At 46.5% G+C, this 21,141-nt stretch overlaps 2 protein-coding genes across 21 annotated transcripts in view; one reads left to right on the top strand and one right to left on the bottom strand.

Annotated features, from left to right (window-relative positions):
• Window positions 1-3,685, bottom strand: part of LOC100057465 (GON-4-like protein) — a 68,749-nt gene extending 65,064 nt beyond the window's left edge. For 5 of the 20 annotated variants that reach the window (XM_023641031.2, XM_070268068.1, XM_070268065.1 and 2 more), the window contains exon 1: window positions 830-1,112. The gene's annotated coding sequence lies outside the window, so the exon portion shown is untranslated. Of the gene's footprint in view, window positions 1-787; window positions 2,411-3,599 lie in introns of those variants that run through there. The other 15 variants (XR_011439169.1, XR_011439168.1, XM_070268072.1 and 12 more) reach the window with 9 other exon arrangements.
• Window positions 2,108-21,092, top strand: SYT11 (synaptotagmin 11). The gene is made up of 4 exons (XM_001499240.6): window positions 2,108-2,797; window positions 8,279-9,105; window positions 17,004-17,127; window positions 17,723-21,092. The coding sequence occupies exons 1-4, from the start codon at window positions 2,764-2,766 to the stop codon at window positions 18,031-18,033; spliced, it is 1,296 nt and encodes a 431-aa protein (XP_001499290.1). The 5' UTR covers window positions 2,108-2,763; the 3' UTR covers window positions 18,034-21,092.
• Window positions 21,093-21,141: the final 49 nt, after the last annotated feature.

Genomic DNA, 21,141 nt, shown 5'->3' with positions numbered 1-21,141 from the left:
CAGAAAAAATTTTACTCTCAATAAAATAGGTCCAAGAATAGAATAAGTTGACTTGTGTTACAGTGAATTCTTCACCACCAAAGATGTCCAAGCAAAGTCTAAATGCCCACCCATCAGGACACTAGATGAAGGCTTGGACTAGAGGACTGCAAAATAAAGTTCTCTCTAATTCTAAGAGTCTGAACTATAAGGTCAGTTTTAAACCGCCACAATTCAGTTTCTCCAGGACACTAGGAGAGATTCCTTTCCCACCCCAAATCAACTGATGTCCTTATCTTGGTTATTAAAGTTCAATAAACACGTTAAGATTCCGTTGATCCCTGTGAAGGAGGGTAGTGAGTAGGTAAGAAGTGCAGCAGTAGTAGTTTAGGGGAGCCCTATATTTCACAGAAAATTACTGAGGTCCAGGAAAGAAAGAGAAAAGAAAAAGAAAGAAAGAAAGAAAGAAAGAAAGGCAAGCAGCAAGTCAGAGCGTGAGGGATCGGCCCCAGGCACTTCAAACACAGCAGCAGCTCTAAAGAGGCCCCCGCTTTGGGAACTGGAGTCAGACCAACAGGGTGAATGAAGCGAATCCGGAGGCAGCCCCAGGGCGGGCCTCTCCTGGGAAAAGACTGCAAAAAGGGGTCCTCACTGGGCTTTTCACCTCGGCGCCGAGAGCTGGCCCAAGTCCCCACTCCCAGCTAGACACCTTCACACCCCTGCCTTCCGTCATGCACCCCACGCCAGCGCTCAGACCCAACCCCCTCAGCCTGGATGGACATCCTTTGCCCGGACACCCAGCTCCCACCTGCCTCTCCCCGCCCCAGGGCACGCAACGCAGGAGCCTCACCAGCCGACCCGATCCCGCGGAAACTCAGCTCCAGTACCACCGGAAGTCAGCCAACGGCAGCGACTGACGTGCGCGCCCCCGAGTCGCGGTGCGCGGCGTCAGGGCGTCAAGGAGCATGCGCTAAGCTCTAGGCTCCATCTTGTTTTAGGGCGGAATGAAGCCACAGGGCTAGTAAGTCAATTGTTGGCAAAAAAATTTAAAGGCATTATCTCGCTTTCTCTGTCCGCGGAGCTATCCTGCTCAAAACAAAACTCGGGGATGAGATTCAGCGGTTTACTTTGACATTTGATCCTTCTAGCCGCGAGACACCCGGAATACGGAACCAAGGAAATGGAGAATTCATAAAATTTCGGAAAAAGGAATCCCTGGGTTACAAATAGTGCGGTTTCCTGAATAAAACTAAGGCAGTCTTGGACTCAATCCGTAGTAATTATTCATATCCATATAATACTCTGTATTTTACAAAATGCTTGCACTTACGTTACTATATATGACTTGATCTTCACAATAACCCCTATAGGACAATGGATATTATTACACCTTCTAATTTGCACAGGACAAATTTCTGGCTCAACTGGGTAGGTGATTTCACAAAGATACACAGCTATCAAGGGGAATCAGGTATCCTAACTCAAGCTGCTAATGCATTAATCCTGTGCCCAGGGAGGTGCCTGGGGCATAGTCAATGTTCAATAATTCAATACATGTGTTTTGAATGAATAAATGACTCCTAGAACCATGTTGTTTCCACTTTTCTAGAAGGACAGAATGTCAAGGCTGGAAAAATACATTCAATTCTCCCATTTTACAGGTGAACCAGCAACAAATATTTATGTATTTAAATAATCTGTTTGACCTTATCCTATCTGTACACAGAATCCCACAGGATAAAGTATCCACAGCCAAAATGAAGGGTGAAATTGATGCAATCATGGAGATAACCGCCAACAGTCTGACTCTAACCTGAATCACCCCAGCTCTCCCAAATGCCAAGGAAGTCTCTAGAAGCTTGGAGTTTCCTTCGAGTCCTGCTTTTGCACCTACAGAATACACAGATCTGTTGGTTTGCGCGCTTTCTCACTCTCCTAAGCAGCCTTAAGCACTTGAAGCTTTTGGAAGAGAAATATTCAACACTGATTAACTTTGGCACTCTTCATTAATCTTTTACTTAAGAAAGCTTTAATTTACACACCACAAAATCCATCTGTTTTACTTGTACAATTAAATCATTTTCAGCAAATTTTCAGAGTTGTGCAACCATCACCGGGTTTGGTCTTTAATCAGAGCTTCTGATGTTTAAGTTTCCATAATAACCTTTAGTCGTTCCAGAAATGCCTAACATAACGGCAATTGATACTGAAATGCAGGCAGTACAGAATTTTGTTTTTTCAAAATCCTGAGCTCCCTCTCACACAGAACATTCTGCTGCTATATTAAGCCGAGGGAACCGAAATCACAGGATCTATAGTACCTCATATGATAATACGCCTACGTTCTCCTCACTCAGGCCTCGGAGTTTTCGCCTAATAGACCCAGAGCCCGTCAGTGGGCGGAGTCTGATTCTCGGGAAATCTCGGCGATGGGAGGGGTCCCCTCCCGGAGATCCTCCGGAAAGGGGCGAGGCCTGCCTTCCGGAACTTTTCGGACAGAGGCGGAGTCTTCTGCCGAGGGCCGTTCGGAAGAAGGCGGGGCCTACCTCGCATCAGGACCAGTCTGGCTGCACCTGCATCCTTAGCTCAGAGCATCCCTGGAGCATCTTAAGAAGCGACCGCAGCTGGCAACCAGGGACCAGACCGTCGCAGGAGGCGTCCGCCAGATACCTTCCCCCTCCCCTGACCTAGCGCTCTACAGCAGCGGCCTCAGTACTGACCGGGGGTTCCCAGAGTTGTCCGACCACTGCAAAAGCATTTATAGCAATAGCCTCTGACTACGACATGGCTGAGATCACCAATATCCGACCTAGCTTTGGTAAGTAGAGTCGGGCAAACTAAGCCTGGGGTGGTCGGAACCGTTGCAAAGCCAAGGGAGCCCAGCAGCTGGGCAGGGAGTGAAGGCCACACCATGGCCTTCAAGTGCCAGCCCCACTAGAATCGGGCCTGTGGTGGTGGGTGGTGGGTGGTGGGTGGTGGGTGGTGGGTGGTGGGTAGCGGGCAGTGGACAGAGTCTGAACTTGAGCTATGGGCTGCGGGGGCCGGCAAGGCCAGAGCCACACCGAGGGTGGGGAGGTCCAGGATGCTAAAACCTTGTATGGTGCACTGTCAGCACTGCTGGAGGTGAGAAACAGCAAGCTTGCAGAGGACGTGAACCCCTCCTTCTGGGAGGAGAGGTGCGGTAGGCCGAGCCCTCCCCCTTGGGGCACGCAGGGCGGTGCCCCTTCCTCCCCCTCCCACTCCTCAAAGCTGCGGGGGAGGGAGGTGGCAAGGGGGATGGGCATCAAGATGGCAGCTTGGAGACTGTGGGCTGTGTGGCTGGCAGCCAGGGGAGGCGGCGGCCTCCAGGGAAAGAGAGGTGCGGGGGTGGGGAGCAAAAAGGAAGCCACTCCTTAAGCCGGTCAGCTGGATGCTGGGGCTGGAGGAAACGTGAGCCCTGCAAGTTCTATTCTGCATCGTAATGGTGGGGTCCGTCTGATGCTACCAAATGGCGCTTGGCGCTGCTGGGCTGGGGGATGACGTGATGTCTATTTCTGGGCCTCCTGGCAGCGCCTAGGCTCTTCTTCCCAGGCCTTTGTTCCCTGTTTCCCTGGGCTGGCTTTTCAAAAAGGGGGACTCACCCGCGCTGGAGCTGGCGGGGGCCAGATCCCGGCCGGAGGGGGAGGGGCGAGAGAGGCCGAGCCCGGGGGAGGCCGCTTTGTGTACCAGAGACAGCATTACGTCATCTCAGAGCGGCTGGTCCCCGACCCAGCCCTGTGGGCTTCAAGATCAGTTACACTCCCTGGAGCAGAGTGGAGTGAAAAAATAGGGATGAAGATGGGAAAGAAGAGCTCGAGAAGCAAGTTTTTTTCCCTCTTTGGGGATTCCTCCAGAATGTGCTAGGGTAGCAAACTTCCTGTGCTATGCTTTCCTGGTCTAAAAATAAAAAAGAATTGCCCTGCTTCTCCCTCAGTTCTACTCGTTTGGATGGGAGAAGCCAGGGAAAGTTGCTCTCAGCCTAGGGTCCCTTCGTATCCCTTAAGAGATTCTATCCCTCAGACAATCCAGGTTTGAGCATCCAGACTCTAGTGTTTAGGGTGGGGCCACAATTCAACTAGGAAATGGCTTTTCTCACTCCCGCAGTAGGAGGCTCATGGAAATGAGTAGAACCCAATGTGCTCTATCCTTACTATATCAGGAGGAAGACAGCAGATCAGGAAAGTATCCAGACAACACATCACACCCATTAACTAGTGTTCCCACTGACTCCCCAAGGGTAAATCTTGACTGTATTTTTTTTCTTCCACTTCACCTTCTGCATCTCTATTCTTTGAGTCCTGAATTTCCAAAGTAGATGTCCCTTTTGTCATCACGAGCACCCCAAGTTTTTCTTCCTGCTCTTTCTTTTTCTTATGCCTTCTGTCCAACATATTCTTTTGCCTAATTCTTTGGAAAGTGAGACTGTGTGGAGCGTAATACAGTGATTTCCTTTAGAAGAAATATTTGAAAGAGAGAAAAGAAATTGTATCAGCCTTTTACATACATTTTATTTAATCCTTACAAATACCCTCCCGTGCAGGCATTATGGTATATATTTGCCGGATGAGGAAACTGAGGCTCAGGGAGATAAAATAACTTGGCTAAAGTAAAACAAACTAGTGAGGGTAGTGCTAGAATTTAAACCAGCGTCCAGGTGATGCCAAAGTTCACTCTTGTTTCACTGTGTCACACTGGCCTGCTTGACAGGGAAAGGCGATTTTAGTAAAGGAAGTGTCAGTAAGCAGGTCTGGTCAGAGGCGGAGAGAGTTGGACATAGCCCAGATGTGTCTTGCAGGTCTTTAGACCTGTACAGAGGGTCTCCTACATAGAGAACTGCCACTTCTGACTTTTTCACGTCTCATAGAGTCCTTCATTTCAAATGCCATAGCCCTTCGGAGATATGCCAAGCCAACACTCAATTATCCATGACCTTGGAGGACAAAAGGAGCAAGCAACACAAGTCACTGAAATTTACAACTACTTTAAAACACTCTTTCAGCCATTAGTTCCAACTTCCTTTTCCCACCAAGCTTTTGACTAAAGCAAGACGGGGGGTTCTGAGTTTCATCATTTCTGATTTTTCTAGTTCACTGCCTTGAGTGTAGGGGAGAAAGGCAGGGGTTAACAAATACGAAAATGAAGAAGAAAGTAGAGCAAAAGTGGGAAACAAGATAGAGGAGCGCACTAGATAATCCACAAATGGATGCCTCTGTTTCTCTTCTTTTCCTTCTCTATCCTCCTGAAAGATGAGAATCCTTCATCTTCTCTGTTACCCACCCCCACCCCCATTTTCTAACAGTAAAAGCTGAGGCATTTTCAGGAGCACTAGGTTCCTTCAAGATCACCTCGTAAATCTGTGGTAGAGCCAAAAGGATCACTCAGATGTCTCCCAAGCTGGGCCTTTAGATCTACCCTTCGAATCATTCTTGAAAATATACCTGTCTTGGTAGTTCCCTACTTTCCTCTTCTCATAGAGACAAGCAATGTTCAGTTTCACTAATCACTAGCAAAGAATTTTCCAGAAATACCCTTATTGGTGAATGAACAACCACTTTTTCAGATTGTGCCCATTCTGATTGATGACTGAATCCAATCACTTGTTCAAACAAATATTTACTGAACTCCTTTTAGATGCAAGAGACTCAAGGATTCAAAGATGAACAGAATGTTACTTCTGCCTGTTCTCAGGGAGCTTACCACCAAGGCTGCCCGCGTTTTGTGAAACCTCTCCTAACAACTCTTATTTCACATAATATCTGAGACTAAACACTATTATTATTCAGTATGGCCATGGCCATAGCCATGGCCGTGGTCACCTTGACTTATTTTGTTAATGGCTTTACTCCTTGTCTATATTATTTTAAAATGTAACCCCTTCTTTTCTTACCTGGTCCCAGCTTTTGTAGAACCATGGGATGTTTGAGGCAGAAAGACCTTCAGAGACATTTAGTCCAATCCCCATTCAAGAAATCCTTTTAGAATAAGTCTGACCATTGGGGATCGAAGCTTTGTTTAAAAGTTTGAATTGGAGATTCACTGCCTCATGAAGCAATCTCGGCCAGTGTGAGGCAGTTCTAATAATAATTTGATTCTTTTTGTTGAGTCAAAATCTGTCTTCCTGTAACCTGTACGCATTCCTGCTAGACCTGCCCTCCAGAGTAAAATCAGATCAGAACTTCTTCCATCAAAATGCCTTAAATAATTGAAGAAATGTATTATTCTTAGACTTCAGCTCCAGTTCCTTCAATTTTTCCTCACGTGATATGATTTCCAGGTCTTTTACTATCCTGATTATCCGTTATGTAGAGACATTCTGGTGTCAGGCAGAGCAGGGTTTAAACTCTTTGCTGCCATGTGCTACTATGTGGCCTAAAGGCAGATTTGAGTCCCCGGGTTCCTCAGCTGTAAAGTGGGAATATTAATAGCACCTATTCAATAAGTTCTTTGATTCAGAGAGAGAAAGCTCTAGCACAATGCCCAGCAGGGACATAATAAATGTACACAAAAAATAGCAGTTTTTATTCTTGTCAGTGCTAGACAGAACATTCCACGTGTGTTGTGACCAGTGCAGATGAAATTATACTACCCCTCCTGTGATCTGGACACCTTACTCGTAGTATAAACAAACATTAGCCTGATTAGTCTGCAAGCTTGTCATCATCCAAACTACTACTAAGTTATTTTTGCTCAAACTTGTCAAATGAGGTCTCCCGTTGCCTATCAATAGATTTTGAAAGCCAAATAGAATTTCACATGTATCCCTAATATCAGCAATCATATTGACCTCTCCTCTCTCTCCAGTCTGTGGGGGCTGTTTGGGATTCACTAATTCATTTGTTCACTGAAGACTTGTTATGTACCACATGGTTCTAGGACCTGGAGATACAGAGGTGGACAAAACAGACAGTCACTATTCTTATTAACTTATCTGGTGAGGGAAGACAGACACATAAATATATGTTGGAGATATCAGTCCTATGAAGAAAAATAAAGCAGGGTAATGGGGATATTATGTCACTTGAGGCGTCTCTGATAAGGTGAGGTTTGAACAGAGGCCTGCAGTGAGTGAGGCAGTGAGCCAGGCAGACACGTGGTGGATGTTCCAGGAAGAATCTGGAATATGCTGGAATCACATTTATTTCCTCAGTTCTTCCTGTCCTACCCAAGTATTCCCCTAAAAATAATGTAGAAAACTAGAGGCCTTATCTAGACCTTTAAGACCTAAACCCAACTTGGTTTCAATGAACTTAAGTGGGAAAAAAAAAATCCCAAACCTAATTATATAAGTCAGGGGTCCACCTTGTATGGGAAAAGACAAGACTAGAGGAAGGGAAGGAAAAACTCTTTTTCTCTTTTAGTGCTGGGGATACAGAAATGAACAAAACAGACAAAATCATTGTCCTCTTAAAACTTACATTCTAGTGAAGATAGACAATAAATAGTAAAATTACATATGTGTGTGTGTGAGAGAGAGAGAGAATGACAAGATATATAGAGAAAAGGAACAGGGTTATAAAATAGGAGTCTTGGAGATGAAGAAAGTGGCACTGTTAACAAGGGTGGTCAGGGAAGACCTTATTAAGAAGGTGACATTTAAGCAAAGATCTGATATTTTCACAGTCCCTATTTCTTCCTACTTAAAATATTTGTTTTTTAAATACCTGGGAGCTGAAATTTGGAACCTATTTTTAAGGTACTTAGACCCGGAGTTCTTTTTACCACTCTTGAGGACCTTACTGAAACCATCCAAAGTCAGCACCACATCCTCCCAACCCGGCTGCCGGTCAGTCAGTCACCCCAGGCCCATTGCTTGCAAATCCTGTACTGGATGCTGTGGAATGTCCTCCTGAAACCAGACACAGCTTATTCCCTTGTGTAACAGTTGAGGTGAATGGGTTCCCATGTAAAAAGGTGACCTTATAACTCTTACAGGGCAGCTTTATGTGAAACACAAATCAATATGAGCAAACCAAGTCCACAAGTGCTCAGGGAAGGCCAAGAAAAGAACAGGGAGTCAGGTGGGGCACTTCGTGTAAGCCTTTCTGGAGAAGATAAATATTTCATCCAGGTTTGGTGGAAAGGAAGAGCCATGGATTGGTTGGAGAGGATGGGTGAAGGTGTCTCTAAGAGAAAGGAGAAGCTCATAAGCCCAGATGAGCAAATTTTGCTTTGAAGGCTGGGTTACAGATTAGCTTGGCTCCAACGGAGGCACTAAGCAAGGGAGCTCTGGACAGGGGTTGAGGTCTACCTGCCTTGACACATCTCTGGTCTCTACCTTCAGATGTGTCACCAGTGGTGGCCGGCCTCATTGGGGCCTCTGTGCTGGTGGTGTGTGTCTCGGTGACTGTCTTTGTCTGGACATGCTGCCACCAGCAGGCAGAGAAGAAGCACAAGACTCCACCATACAAGTTTATTCACATGCTCAAAGGCATCAGCATATACCCAGAGACTCTTAGCAACAAAAAGAAAATCATCAAAGTGCGGAGAGACAAAGATGGCCCTGGGAGGGAAGGGGGACGCGGGAACCTGTTGGTGGATGCAGCAGAGGCTGGCCTGCTGGGCCAAGACAAGGGTCCCGGGGGACCTAGCTCTGGATCTTGTATAGACCAATTACCCATCAAAGTGGACTATGGGGAAGAACTGAGGAGCCCCATTGCGAGCCTGACCCCAGGGGAGAGCAAAACCACTTCTCCGTCATCTCCAGAGGAGGATGTCATGCTAGGATCCCTCACCTTCTCAGTGGACTATAACTTCCCGAAAAAAGCCCTGGTGGTGACAATCCAGGAGGCCCATGGGCTGCCAGTGATGGATGACCAGACCCAGGGCTCTGACCCCTACATCAAAATGACCATCCTTCCCGACAAGCGGCATCGGGTGAAGACCAGAGTGCTGAGGAAGACCCTGGACCCTGTGTTTGACGAGACCTTCACCTTCTATGGCATCCCGTACAGCCAGCTGCAGGACCTGGTGCTGCACTTCCTTGTCCTCAGCTTTGACCGCTTCTCTCGGGACGACGTTATCGGGGAGGTCATGGTGCCATTGGCTGGAGTGGACCCCAGCACAGGCAAGGTACAGCTGACCAGGGACATCATCAAAAGGAACATCCAGGTGAGGAGGAAGAGTGTGTTGGGGAGGGATGGTAGGTTGGGGGAGGTGAGATCTCAGGGGACAAATGGAAGGGGAAGCGGGTGAGAGGGGTGGCAAAGAGGGGCTGTAGGAAGGAAGCTCTTGGCTATCAAGAAAAAGCTGTGGTCAAAGTAAGATGGAGGGCATGGCAGGTTAGGTCTCCTCCAAGAAGCAACTTCCTGAGGAAAGAAGGGCAGGTAGCTTCTGAAATTTCACCGAGTGGTTGGCATCCTGACGCTGCATCCAGCTTGCTTGGAGCAGGCTGGTCCACCAGTCCTAGGCCCTCATCGCATCAGGGACATGAGGCCCAGTTTCTTCTCCAAAATAATGTGTGATCTTCCTCTAGTGAACTTATTTTCCACAGTTGAGAAACCATGAAAGTGGTTCAGTAATTTTCCCCTCAATTTCCCTTTCCCAACCCAAACCTAGGGGGTGTACATAGTGTGTCATATATGTCTTCTAATAACCATTTTATAAATGCAATTGAATGAATTGCTTCACCCTCGAGCCCCTCACCAAGGCCCAAACCTTTGCCATAGATCCTTCTCCCCTCTCCACTCCTCCTCTCCTTCCTCTTTGCCTTAGAAGGGGAATGAGAGCCCACCATCCTGCCTTCTCCCCATTGGGCCAGCATTTTCTCTTGAGTTGTAATTTCAGAGCCCCCATTGATTCATTTCTTCCACAACTGGGAGGCAGTGTAGTTCCACAATTAGGACGCGGGCTCTGGAGTCGGACTGCCTGGCTTCACATTCCGGCTCACCACTTTCCAGCTGTGATATGGGTGCATGAGTTACTTAACCTCGCTAAACTCTTTCCCCATCTGTAAAATGGAGCTGATCCTGTTGCGTTCCTTACAGGGTTATGAAAATCGAATGAGATAATACACCTGGCATATTATTGCCCTTGCCGAGCTTTTACCTTAGTGGAGGAGAAAGACAAACCGTCTTGGCTATTACCGTATAGTGAGTGTGGGAGGTGCCATGAAAGAAGCTGTTGACATTTTAAACTTAGAGTTTCATTTATTTTTCAGGATGTAACATAAGTGGTTAATAACAAGGACTTTGAAGTCAGACCTGAGTTCGAATCCAGATTCCACCAGCTAACTGACCTTGAGCAAGCTGCTTAGCTTCTCTAAGTCTCAGTTTCTAATAGGAATTAAGATGCTGCATTTACATAGTCCCTAGCACAGTGAACCTTCAATAAATTGTAACCATTATTATTGTTACTATTATTTCTGTATTATTAATAAAGTTTGATCCCTGGGAGGTATATGTAGTTTGTAGATATAGACGTTTTCTTTTGACAAAGTGAAGAAAGACAAGGGAAGCCTGAATCAGTGGAGAAGGGGGTAGAAGGTTCAGAAAGGATATCAGGGCTACTGAGAACAACTGCGCATCTCCCAGAAAGAGCCCTGCCTGTAGGTGCCAGACTTCTCTCTTGATGCCTTTTCCACCTGCAAGCCCAGGCTGGACTCAGTGGGGAGGCAAGAGGCTCAGATCTGGACAGAAAAGGCTTCCAGGCCAGCAGGGGTTGAGTGTGCGTTGAGCTCCTGGGTATAAGGTTTGTCCACTGAAGAAGCGCACTGTGCCAGGTTGGAGGGGGTGGAGGGGGCTGTTCCCCTTGGAGATACGTTCCTACCTTCTCTGCTGTGTACCAGGCACCTGTGCCACTGCAGCCAGCCCAGTCATGCCATTGCCTGAAGAACTGCTGCCACGTGGCACACTCAGCTCTGCCTCACAGGGGCCAGGGAAGTCCAGACATTTTGAAGAATATTAGAGGCATTTGGTCAGGGCATAAACACTGGTCCAATGCCAGGATACAATGAGACATCCTGGAGTCCAGCACAGCAGGGGTTCTTGTATCTGCTGAGGTTGGAGTCAGAAGACATGGACAGAAACAGGCAGCAGTGCAGGTTCATGTCTCCCCATCCTTTCCCCTCTCACCCATTTCTTTTCCTTAGGGTTCTGCCAGCCCCCTCGCTGTTTCCTGACTCCCCTTTACAGCAGCTCCAGTACTCCACTCCCTCCTTCATTCACCTCTCCTCACCCAGACTCCTTGCCCAGAGTTGGGGATCCTTTCCAACATAGCCTACCCTGTAGCCCCAACCTTGGTAAAGCCACCAACTAGCTGGGCTCTTCCAGACGGCTCATGCACTCGTAGCCCACGGCTGAAAGTGGAGGATGGCTCTGTGCCAAGCTGCAGCTGGGACGAGACTGGCAAGGAAAGGGACTGATCTGGGCTGGAAACAAAACAGCCTCAAATCCAGGACACTGGGCAGGGAGCACAGACAATGGCATTTGCTAAACTGCCCGGGGATCTTGGCAAGAGCCAAGTTTCTTTCCACTTTATTAACTCCCTTTAGGAGGGATAAGCCAGGGCTGGGATCCTGAGCAACACGTCCTCTGGGAGAGGCCCCAGACAGGACGCCCAGAGCCTGTGCAGCCCTACAACAGAGCCTTCCAGCCTCCCAGACCTCCTAAGCCTGTTTTCCCCAACCAGTGCCTGTGGGCAGGGCTGTGTTCCATCCTGAGCCTTGGCTGTCATCTCCCCCCTGTCACTTGGCCCCATGATTCCCTAGCAGTGCAGACTCTAAATGTCTACCCCAAATCCTCCCTACTGTAGCTGAGTCTGCCCTTTCTGGATCACCCCTTGGCTCATCAGTTAGAGCTGCTCTGAAGTATTCCACACTGTCTGTAAAGAGCTTTTTCTGGTCTGTGTAAAGCATTCCCTTATAATATGAGCCAAATTATCTTCCTCCAAAGATTCCTGGGTGGAGACTTGGGAGAATTGCATTTCTCTAGACAACCCCCCCCCCACCCACCCCTAACTGCATTTCCTGACCTTCAGCAGAAAATTCATCTCTTGTCCTTTCCATTATTATGGTGCGGTCCAGATGAAGAAGCCCAGGACTGGTCATCATTTCTGACTCCGTCCGTTTCACAGCCTAACTCTGGGCAAGAAGTTATCTTCTCTGGGCTTCAGTCTTCCTCGAGGCTGGATCATGAAGGCTAATGTGGTCACTTTGTGAGGGTACTCTCAGCTCTTATTAATATACAGAAAGATATGAAAAGCATTAAAAATTAACCCTTGAGGGGCCGGCCCGGTGGCGCAGTGGTTAAGTGCGCACGTTCCACTTCGGTGGCCTGGGATTTGCCGATTCGGATCCCAGTTGCAGACATGGCACCGCTTGTCGAGCCATGCTGTGGTAGGCGTCCCATGTATAAAGTAGAGGGAGATGGGCACAGATGTTAGCTCAGGGCTAGTCTTCCTCAAAAAAAAAAAAAAAAAAATTAACTCTTGAGTATTAGTGAAAGAAGGTCACCGTATAAATTCTACAATGCCCAAAATCTCTGGACTTTGGAACTAGACTTTTTTTTTGCATGGCAGCTTTTTTTTTCAAATATTTTATTCAGATAGAAGTTAAAGTGAATTTACATTCCCATAATAAAAGCCCCACAAAGAGAAGGGAGGCAGTGCAGAGAGGGCTGGGGGATGAAGAAGAGACAGTGGGAAAGCAGTGATTTACAAGGTGGATAATAGAGAGTTGTTAGACTCCTAATTTCTTCAGGTCATTGTTTTCCAAACTGTTTCCTGTCTTTCTACTGCCAGATCTGGTGTTGATGATTTGGGACAGTGGTCATGGGAATGAGAGGATTCTGAAAATCTCAGATTTACAAGCGACCTTAGAGGTCACCCAGTGTAGCCAAAAGGGACTGAGAAGAGAAAAGGAAAAAGGAATGTCGATTTTCCAGGAACAATAAAGAAATAAGCAATAAAGAAAGTTGCTATGTATAGATATTGAGGAGAAGACAAGGGGCATGTGGTTGAATGTTAAGGTTTTTGTTTCTTTTGTTTTCCCATGATTGTGATTTATGTGGAGGTGGCCCTTAGGACTTCCAGCCCCAATAAATGTTTATTGAGGACGCCTGAGTCCACCGAGTGCAGAGTGGCTAGCACATCATTCTGGAAGGGGCTCTGCTAGTTATAGGAAATAAACTTATCCCTCACCTAAGTGTTTCCTTCATCTGAACATCTTTAGGACCACTGCTTCTGTTTGTCTTTTCCAGTGGAGGAAAACGGAGCCCACTGTCTGAGAGCAGAGCCTCCCAGCTCTGTCAGGCATGGATAAAAGCCTTTCTCCGCCTTGTCCGTCTGCTTGCCTGCCCCCCAACAGGGTCTTTGCCTCACTAGGCCAAGGGGCTGGGAAACAGAGCTCACTCCCAGCCCTTGACAAAGAGCCCTTGAGAAAGAGCCATTGACAAGGCTACTTGGAATGGGAATTGGGTGGAAAGAGATGGGGAGGGGAGTGAGGGGACGTGAAATTCTGGCCTTCAATGCAGAATGGAATGGCATTCAGGTGGTGTTGTGGCTGCAGACTTGGACTTGGGCATCACAAAGGGGCAGCTGAATGGGGATGGGCTTTCCGCCCATGTGAAATGGCCAAAGGTGAAGGGAGGATCAGACGGAGAACAGTTGCCTGAGGAGTGATTTTAAGAGAGAAAATGATTAAAAGGGTAACCAGAAGTTGTCTGCTTTCCCAGAGAACTAGGGAAGGGGCATGGGGATTTAGATTAGGAAGATTTTGCTATAATGGGTGATTTAGGAAACAGAGTTTTAAACAAATAATAGGGAAACCTAAGCTATCTGGTAATCAATGTTACTTTTACAAATAAAACTCTGTTTTTTAAATGAAATTTCCCCTTTTCCCCACCTATCCTTCTTCTGTATATAAAGTTAGAATTGTATTTAAAGATTGCATATTTAATATTTAGATTCTAGTATTCAAGGATGGTTCCAGAAATAGATATCAATTCTAGTTAACATTTCATTATTCAGGGAAATGGAGGGGAGAGGAGGCCCAAATCATCCAAAAGTCCTTTCCAGATCAACACTGTTCACTGGAACTTTCTACAATGATGGAAATGTTCTGTATCTGCACTGCCCGATATGGTAGCCACTAGCCACCTGTGGCTACTGAGCACTTGAAATGCTGCTAGGGTGACTGAGGAACTGAATTTCTAATTTGATTTAATTTTAATGAATTAAAATTTAAATAGACACGTGTAGCTAGTGGCTACTGTATTGGATAACTCAGTTCTGGATATTTTGGAAGGCATATGATTTTCTCCTTCATGAGGGATTACTTTCCTGATGCCATTTGGCTGTGGTTAATAGTGAAAATGAGTTTGCATTCTCTGATTGTGTTCTGACTCATGTCACAAGGAAGGAGCCCAAAAGTATACTGGTTGGCAAGAGCAACCAGTCTGTGATTTTAAACTGGCTGAGAGTACTTCCCGTGGATATATTCAAGAGCAGATGATATGTACGTTATGGGAAAGGAAAAAATGTGAGGCTTTAATCTAGCAGAGAAAAACCATGGAAATCTTTTTAAAGTCTATTCTGTTTTGTATTTCAATTTCAAAAGCTAAAGGCTAAGTTTAACTTTTGGTTAGCCATGTTGTATGCCCTATGAAAGACATTTCCAGATACTACTGGTATGATATAGGGACTCAAGAAATTTTTTAAACCATGTGAAATATTATCACAGTTTCATTCCTTGAGATGAGGTAAGGCTTATCATCAAAGCACAAACTGTTAGGTTTTTCCCTGTTTTTCATTGACGAGCTACTTAAATCATTTACTGCTGTTGGTCTTTCCTGCACCAGACACACCTGAGCAGGTAGCGCACCAGCCTGTGAGCCTCTTGAGGGTAGGGTTCCTCATTGTCCGTCTTTTCAGCCCAGCTGCTAGCAGAGTGCATGGCACTTAGTAAATGCACACTAAGTCATTTTGCTGGGGACGTAGTGTATGTAAGGCTGGTGGTCAGTATAGTCTGCTTTTGCTCAATCTAAGGAGAATTCCTGGAGTAGGTGACATTTGTTTGTGGCCATGAAGAATACAAGAAATAAGATCTGATAGTGGGGGAATGATTTTGTCCCAAATTTAAAATATGTCCTAAATTCCTCAAATTCCACCTCTTTCGTTTTCCTTATCCCAGCCTCATCCCCACTTTCTAAGCTAGAAACACAGGAAATCCTCCTCCATCTCTTCCCCCTCGCCTCTGTTTATATCTAGTTAGCCACCCAAACCTAGAAAATCTTGGCAGTTGTTCCTGAGATGCATCCTACCCCATGTCCATCTCCTCTGCTATAGCTCTGGTTCCAGGCTGCATCATTTCTTCCTTCGCCTGTTGCAGCAGCCTCTTCACAAGTTTTCTGACTGATCTCTCTCCACTTTAGTCTCTTCTCCAGCTTTCACTAGAATAATAATGTTATGAACATATGAACAACATTAGCAATCACTTTGTCCCTCCCATACCTATGCAGTTCCTCCTGCCTGTGTGCTGCTGCTGACTCTGCTGTTTGGTTAGAGTCCCCCACTGCCCTTCATGCTCGCCTGACCCACCTCTCCCGGTTCCCGGCCCATCCCCCCTGCCCAGCTCCCCAGCATCTGGCACACTCACTTCTCACCATTCTCTGAACACAGTGTACCATCTCAGGACCCAATGCCTTTGTACCAGCCATTCCTGCCACTCTGCCTGACATGCACATTGTCTCTCTGCACGTTGCCTCATGGTCTCTTACTCACCCTTCATGAAGTCAGCCCAGCCGTCAGCTGGCAGAGGCTTCCCCGAATCTCCCAGCAGTGCTTAGTTCTTACTTCCCTGACAAGCACGTGTTCGTTTGCATCTCTGTCTCTTCTTCTGCATGATAAGCTCCTTGGGAGGAAGAACTGAGTCCTCTCAGCTCTGGATCCCCAGCACCTGGCTTGTAGTAAGTATCCAAATGTCATTTAAAATGTTCTTAGAGGACTAGAGTTGTTTGTTTTTCCCCAAGCTTGAAATAGAGCCTAGAATAAAATATAAAGATGGGGAAACAAAGATGTGAGCATGGAGGAGGAAGCCGACTTGGCTAGAGAAGACAGTCTGAAGGGCGTACACTGAGGCTGGCAGAGCAGGTGTGGATATTCACCTTGTGAAATGGAGGAACAGGCTCCAGAAAGTTCAGGGACTTGCCCAAGCCCAGGTGGTGAGTAAATGGCAAAGTTAAGACTCAGACCCGAGTTTCCTGCCTCCCACTCTACAGACTTCAAAACCTTTTTATCATAAAAACCAAATGAAAGAATAGGAGAGAATGCACTCCTGTAGTGTGTTCCGTGTGCCAGGCACTGTGGTGGTTTACAAATTTTAACTTATTTAATCCTATTAATAATCCTACGAGGTAGGTACTGTTTTTAATCTCCATTTTTTTTTTTTTTTGAGGAAGATTAGCTCTGAGCTAACATCTGCAGCCAATCCTCCTCTTTTCGCTGAGGAAGACTGGCCCTGAGCTAACATCCGTGCCCATCTTCCTCTACTTTATATTTGGGACACCTGCCACAGCATGGCTTGCCAAGTGGTGCCATGTCTGCACCCGGGATCCAAACTGGCAAACCCCAGGCTGCCAAAGCAGAACGTGCAAACTTAACCACTGTGCCACCGGGCCGGCCCCTTATCTCCATTTTATAGATGAAGAAACTGAAATGCAGAGATGTCAAGTAACTTGTCCCAGGGCTCACAGATAAGAAGTAGCAGTCAGGATTTGAGTGCAGGCCAGTCTGGCTTCAGAGTCTGTGATCTTAACGACGAGGCTGTGCTGCCTCTCCATGCAAATGATCTCATTTAGTATCAGGGTTTCAGTGAGAACATTTCCTTTTTTCCCTCTATTAAATGTGATGGTAACATGTTTGCGAGGACGACCACGTTCTACACAGCCTTCTCATCCCGGAGTGGCTTCTCCAGCCTCTCTTTCCGCTCCTCTGCACACTTTCCATGCCCTGCCCTGCCCTGCCCTGCCCTGCCCCCTCTGCCAGGATTCTCATCTGCTGTTTCTTCTTCACAGAAGTGCATTAGCAGAGGGGAGCTCCAGGTGTCTCTGTCATATCAGCCTGTGGCGCAGAGAATGACAGTGGTGGTCCTCAAAGCCAGACACTTGCCGAAGATGGATATCACCGGTCTCTCAGGTAGCAGCTATTTACTCCAACTTCTCCCTCATTTCTGAATAACCCCCTCCCCCTTGCCACCTTGCCTGTGGCCCAGACACACCCCCACATTTCGGCACCCCTTGCATCTCTCACTTTCCACCTGTTCCTCAACCTTTCTACATTCTCTTCCTGATGAATATCTGGGTTATAGATTTCCCTAGCCAGGGAGGTGTTTTGGGTGAGCAAATGGGGTTTTTCCATTCAGCAAAGTATCCTAAATGATATGCGTGCTAGCGGCTGAGCCCTTGCTCCAGTTGAGACTTCTCAAAAAGATAGCAGGCATTTGTTAGTCCCTGTGCCCTTGGAAATGCTTCTTGGTGTCGTGGGTTTCTTCAAACCTGACTTGAGGAAGTTATTCTGTCTATTCCCACTTGGTTTCCTTGGCCCCTTGTCCAGGAAGGCAGACTCCCATATAATCCACGTGCATTTGTTGTGCAATTACTAAAGACCGTGTGGGGGTGGCTGTGAAAGAGATGAACAACGGAGCCCCCTCCTTCCCAACTTGAGGCCGCCATTATATGGAGAGGACCGTGTCATAGGCCCGTCTCCCTTTTTCTTGTGTCTCTGGGGGCCGCAGATCCTTATGTCAAGGTGAACGTCTACTACGGCAGAAAGCGCATCGCCAAGAAGAAAACCCACGTGAAGAAGTGCACTTTGAACCCAGTCTTCAATGAGTCTTTCATCTATGACATCCCCGCTGACCTCCTGCCTGACATCAGCATCGAGTTCCTTGTCATCGACTTCGATCGCACCACCAAGAACGAGGTGGTGGGGAGGCTGATCCTGGGGGCGCACAGTGTCACAGCCAGCGGTGCAGAACACTGGAGAGAGGTCTGCGAGAGCCCCCGCAAGCCTGTGGCCAAGTGGCACAGTCTGAGCGAGTACTAATCCTGTCCTCCTCGCCTCTAACCCCGGGGGCCAGGCTGGGCAGGGACGTGGCGGGGAGGGAGATGACAGAGAGAAGCGGACTCAAAACCTCATTTTAGTTGTAGAAGAAAATTTCTTACAAAACAAACCCCACAAAGAACACCCTACAAGACCACAGCTGCAGATGAGTTCTTAGCGATGATGATTTTTCTCCTTTGCAAGGCACTAGAAATTCTTTTCTTTTTATTAATGGGGGAAAAAAGAGAAGAAAAGACCTCTACAAGTCTATATATAACAATGTAACCTTATACTTGCATGTCTAATACAAACTGAAGAAATTAGCCTAACTGCCAATATCAAGTTACAGATTTTAATCCATGAAAATTGTGTTTTGTGCCGAATTGTATTTGCTGATTACCTGAAATTGGCCTCTTTTTATTGGGCTTCTCTGGAGAGTTACTCTCACTCCCCACCTCTGCGGAAGAATATTTTGCTCTTGTAAAACCTCATATTTTCATCATCCCCATCTTTTCTCCCTATCACCTCTTACATCTCTGCTCTTTGATTGAGCTCAAGGTCCAGAGGTCTGTGGTAAGCCAAGAAACAAAGGTAGAATGGATAAGGCAGGGTTTGTAGGAGAAGGGATATTTGAGAAATGTATTTTTGCTGTCAGGGCTCCTGCTATGAAGGGGTAAAAGGCAGTCTCTGATTAATCTGTGATGAAGCACATGAACACATCAGACTTACTAGGTAGAATTTGGGTTTACAAAACTCGATGACTTCTCTAAAAAGAGCTTTGGAGACCTCAAACTCAGATATAGGATAGTCCCAATGAACGCATTCAGCTGATCCCAAACGCTGTGTGCAGGCCTGAGGGCAAGGAGAGGAGAAACGAGATGACTGCCTTCCCCCTTTGCCGCTCTGTATGGGAGTGACAGCCATTTGTTGGTCGATGGGTTAGAAGTCATCAGAGGTCTGAAGGATTAAATTGGACTTTGTTTTTCCAGAATTGCTGACCCCTGAGAAGCTTGAGAGTCTTCTCAAGTAGCTTAGATGAAGTTAGTTTTGCTTCATAAGGAAAAGGGCCTTCAGAAATTATTCTTTCTCCTTAAATTTTTCAATAAGCCCTCTTAAAAATAACTAAATGATTAAAATGAGTAAATGTAACTAAATGAGTAATAAAGGTAAATTGGATTTGTCCAGAACATCCTTTCCCTCAAAACGAAAATGCTTAATTTTTAGAACTTATGAGTCTCAAAACAAGGTGAAGGGATGGGGGAACCGCTGAGTTTAATGCTCCTGCTGCCAGTGGGAGATAGAAGTTGAGAGAGACTCGGCGTCTTGCTGAGATCAGAATTCACTTCTCCTTACTCCTAGTCCAGCTGTGTCTCTAACGCTGAGACTTTTCGGATGGCGGAGATTTCATCGACTATAAGTAAGCTTGCATAGGCAGTAGATATTTCTCTGAGCCTGAAGAGGAGCTCAGACAAGCAGCAGTGTGAACTAAGGCCTGAAAGATTAGCCAGGACGGAAGGTCCACATCCACTCAAGAACATCACTTTCTAGTTTGCTTCTGAGAAGGGAGTCGAAAAGCTGAGTCTCTATGGAGAGAGTGGCGATGTTGCCTTTGATGTTCCCTCAACTCTTGTGGATTTAAGACCAATCTGCTTCCCCGGTCCTTTTGTTGTTGTTTTAAGCCTGGATGCTTGACAATGCAGAGCAGTTCTGAGCGGGTGCAAAGCCCACTCTCAGTTCTTGTCCCTGTCAGCCTCCACCCCCCATAATCTGACTCACCGTCTCACCATCAGTTGGATTCACCCCACCAGTCTCTATCCTATACTCCATGGAATGTAAATACTGTATCATACGTAGAAGAAAATAATTTTTGTTTTCTAAAAATGCATTTTGAGATAGTTTAATGTAAATCTGACAGGAGCATTCTGAAGCCCCATTAGGAAAAACTTTAAATGGTTCCTCTTCATCGCCTTAATGTCTAAAGATCAGAAATCGCTGAGCAACCCGCTTTTGTTTCCTTCCCAGAAACAAGGCAAAGCAACAGGTGGAGGTAGTCCGGTCTTTGCCCTGCTGTGTGTGCCTCTGTAGCTCCTCCTGACGGAAGTCTGGGAAAACAACCTCACCCCACCCCTCTCTCCCCCATCTCCTCTCTCCCCCATCTCCTCTCTCCCCCATCTCCTTGTAGCTTTATTCCCTGCATTCTTTGGGTCCACTGAGCCGTGGGTGGCGAGGTGATGGGGTGGGAACCAGTAGTTCTGCAGCCCAGGAGCTGCCTTGGTGTCTTTCTCAGAAAAAGGCAAAGAGGCAGACGGTACAGGTTTCCTCCCTCCTACCTCAGGCCTGATCCATCATGCCCTTGACTTTGCTGTCCCAAAGTTTTCTAGCTGACTTTGGCTTTCACATTTGTTCTTCCCAGAGCTGACTGATAAGGGTGGAGGAGGCACGCCTCCTCCTAAGATTCAGTTGAAAGACAAGAGAGTCACATCCTAGCTTTTGCACAAGGCACTCATGGTCAGGAATAGGTTAGGGAATGGTCACTTCTGATTTTCCAAGAGTCAGTCCTTCTCTGCTGATATCTTGATTCCTTTGGGAAGACAAGAGTTTTTCTTAATAACAAAAGTCCCTTTATGAGTTATTTCTTCTTTCAGTTCTTGTCAGTGGAGCACAGCCAAGATGTACATGTTGATGAACAGTGCTCTAGATATGAAAACAGATAGAACTGGTTTGTGGGACAGGGGCGGCTTGCTCAGGAGAGGGAATAATGCGAGTCTTTTTTTCTTGGAAGGCATCTGTTATGGCCATGACAGTGACATTGCCCTCGCTGTGATCCTTCTCTGACGTGGTCGTCTTTCTTTACCTTGTGTCTTCTCTTGTAAAAATGAAACTCAAAAATACAATAAGCGTGTCAAATTTGAAAAAAAGAAAAAACTGAAGAAGCTAACATGAATTGTGTGAAACTGCATAATGCTGTAACGCTAACCTACAATATGTAATGCAATCTTGTATGTTGAATTTGTTAATGCACCACACAAGTGCAAAATAAAGACTGATTCACATTAAATAGACACAGTGATGTCAGCATGATTCTCTTGGCAGCTGGATGATGATGATGAA

Source organism: Equus caballus, chromosome 5 (genome assembly GCF_041296265.1).
Source record: "Equus caballus isolate H_3958 breed thoroughbred chromosome 5, TB-T2T, whole genome shotgun sequence".
Taxonomy (NCBI): domain Eukaryota; kingdom Metazoa; phylum Chordata; class Mammalia; order Perissodactyla; family Equidae; genus Equus; species Equus caballus.
Note: the sequence above shows the minus strand (reverse complement) of the source record. Positions and strands in the feature narration are given on the sequence as shown.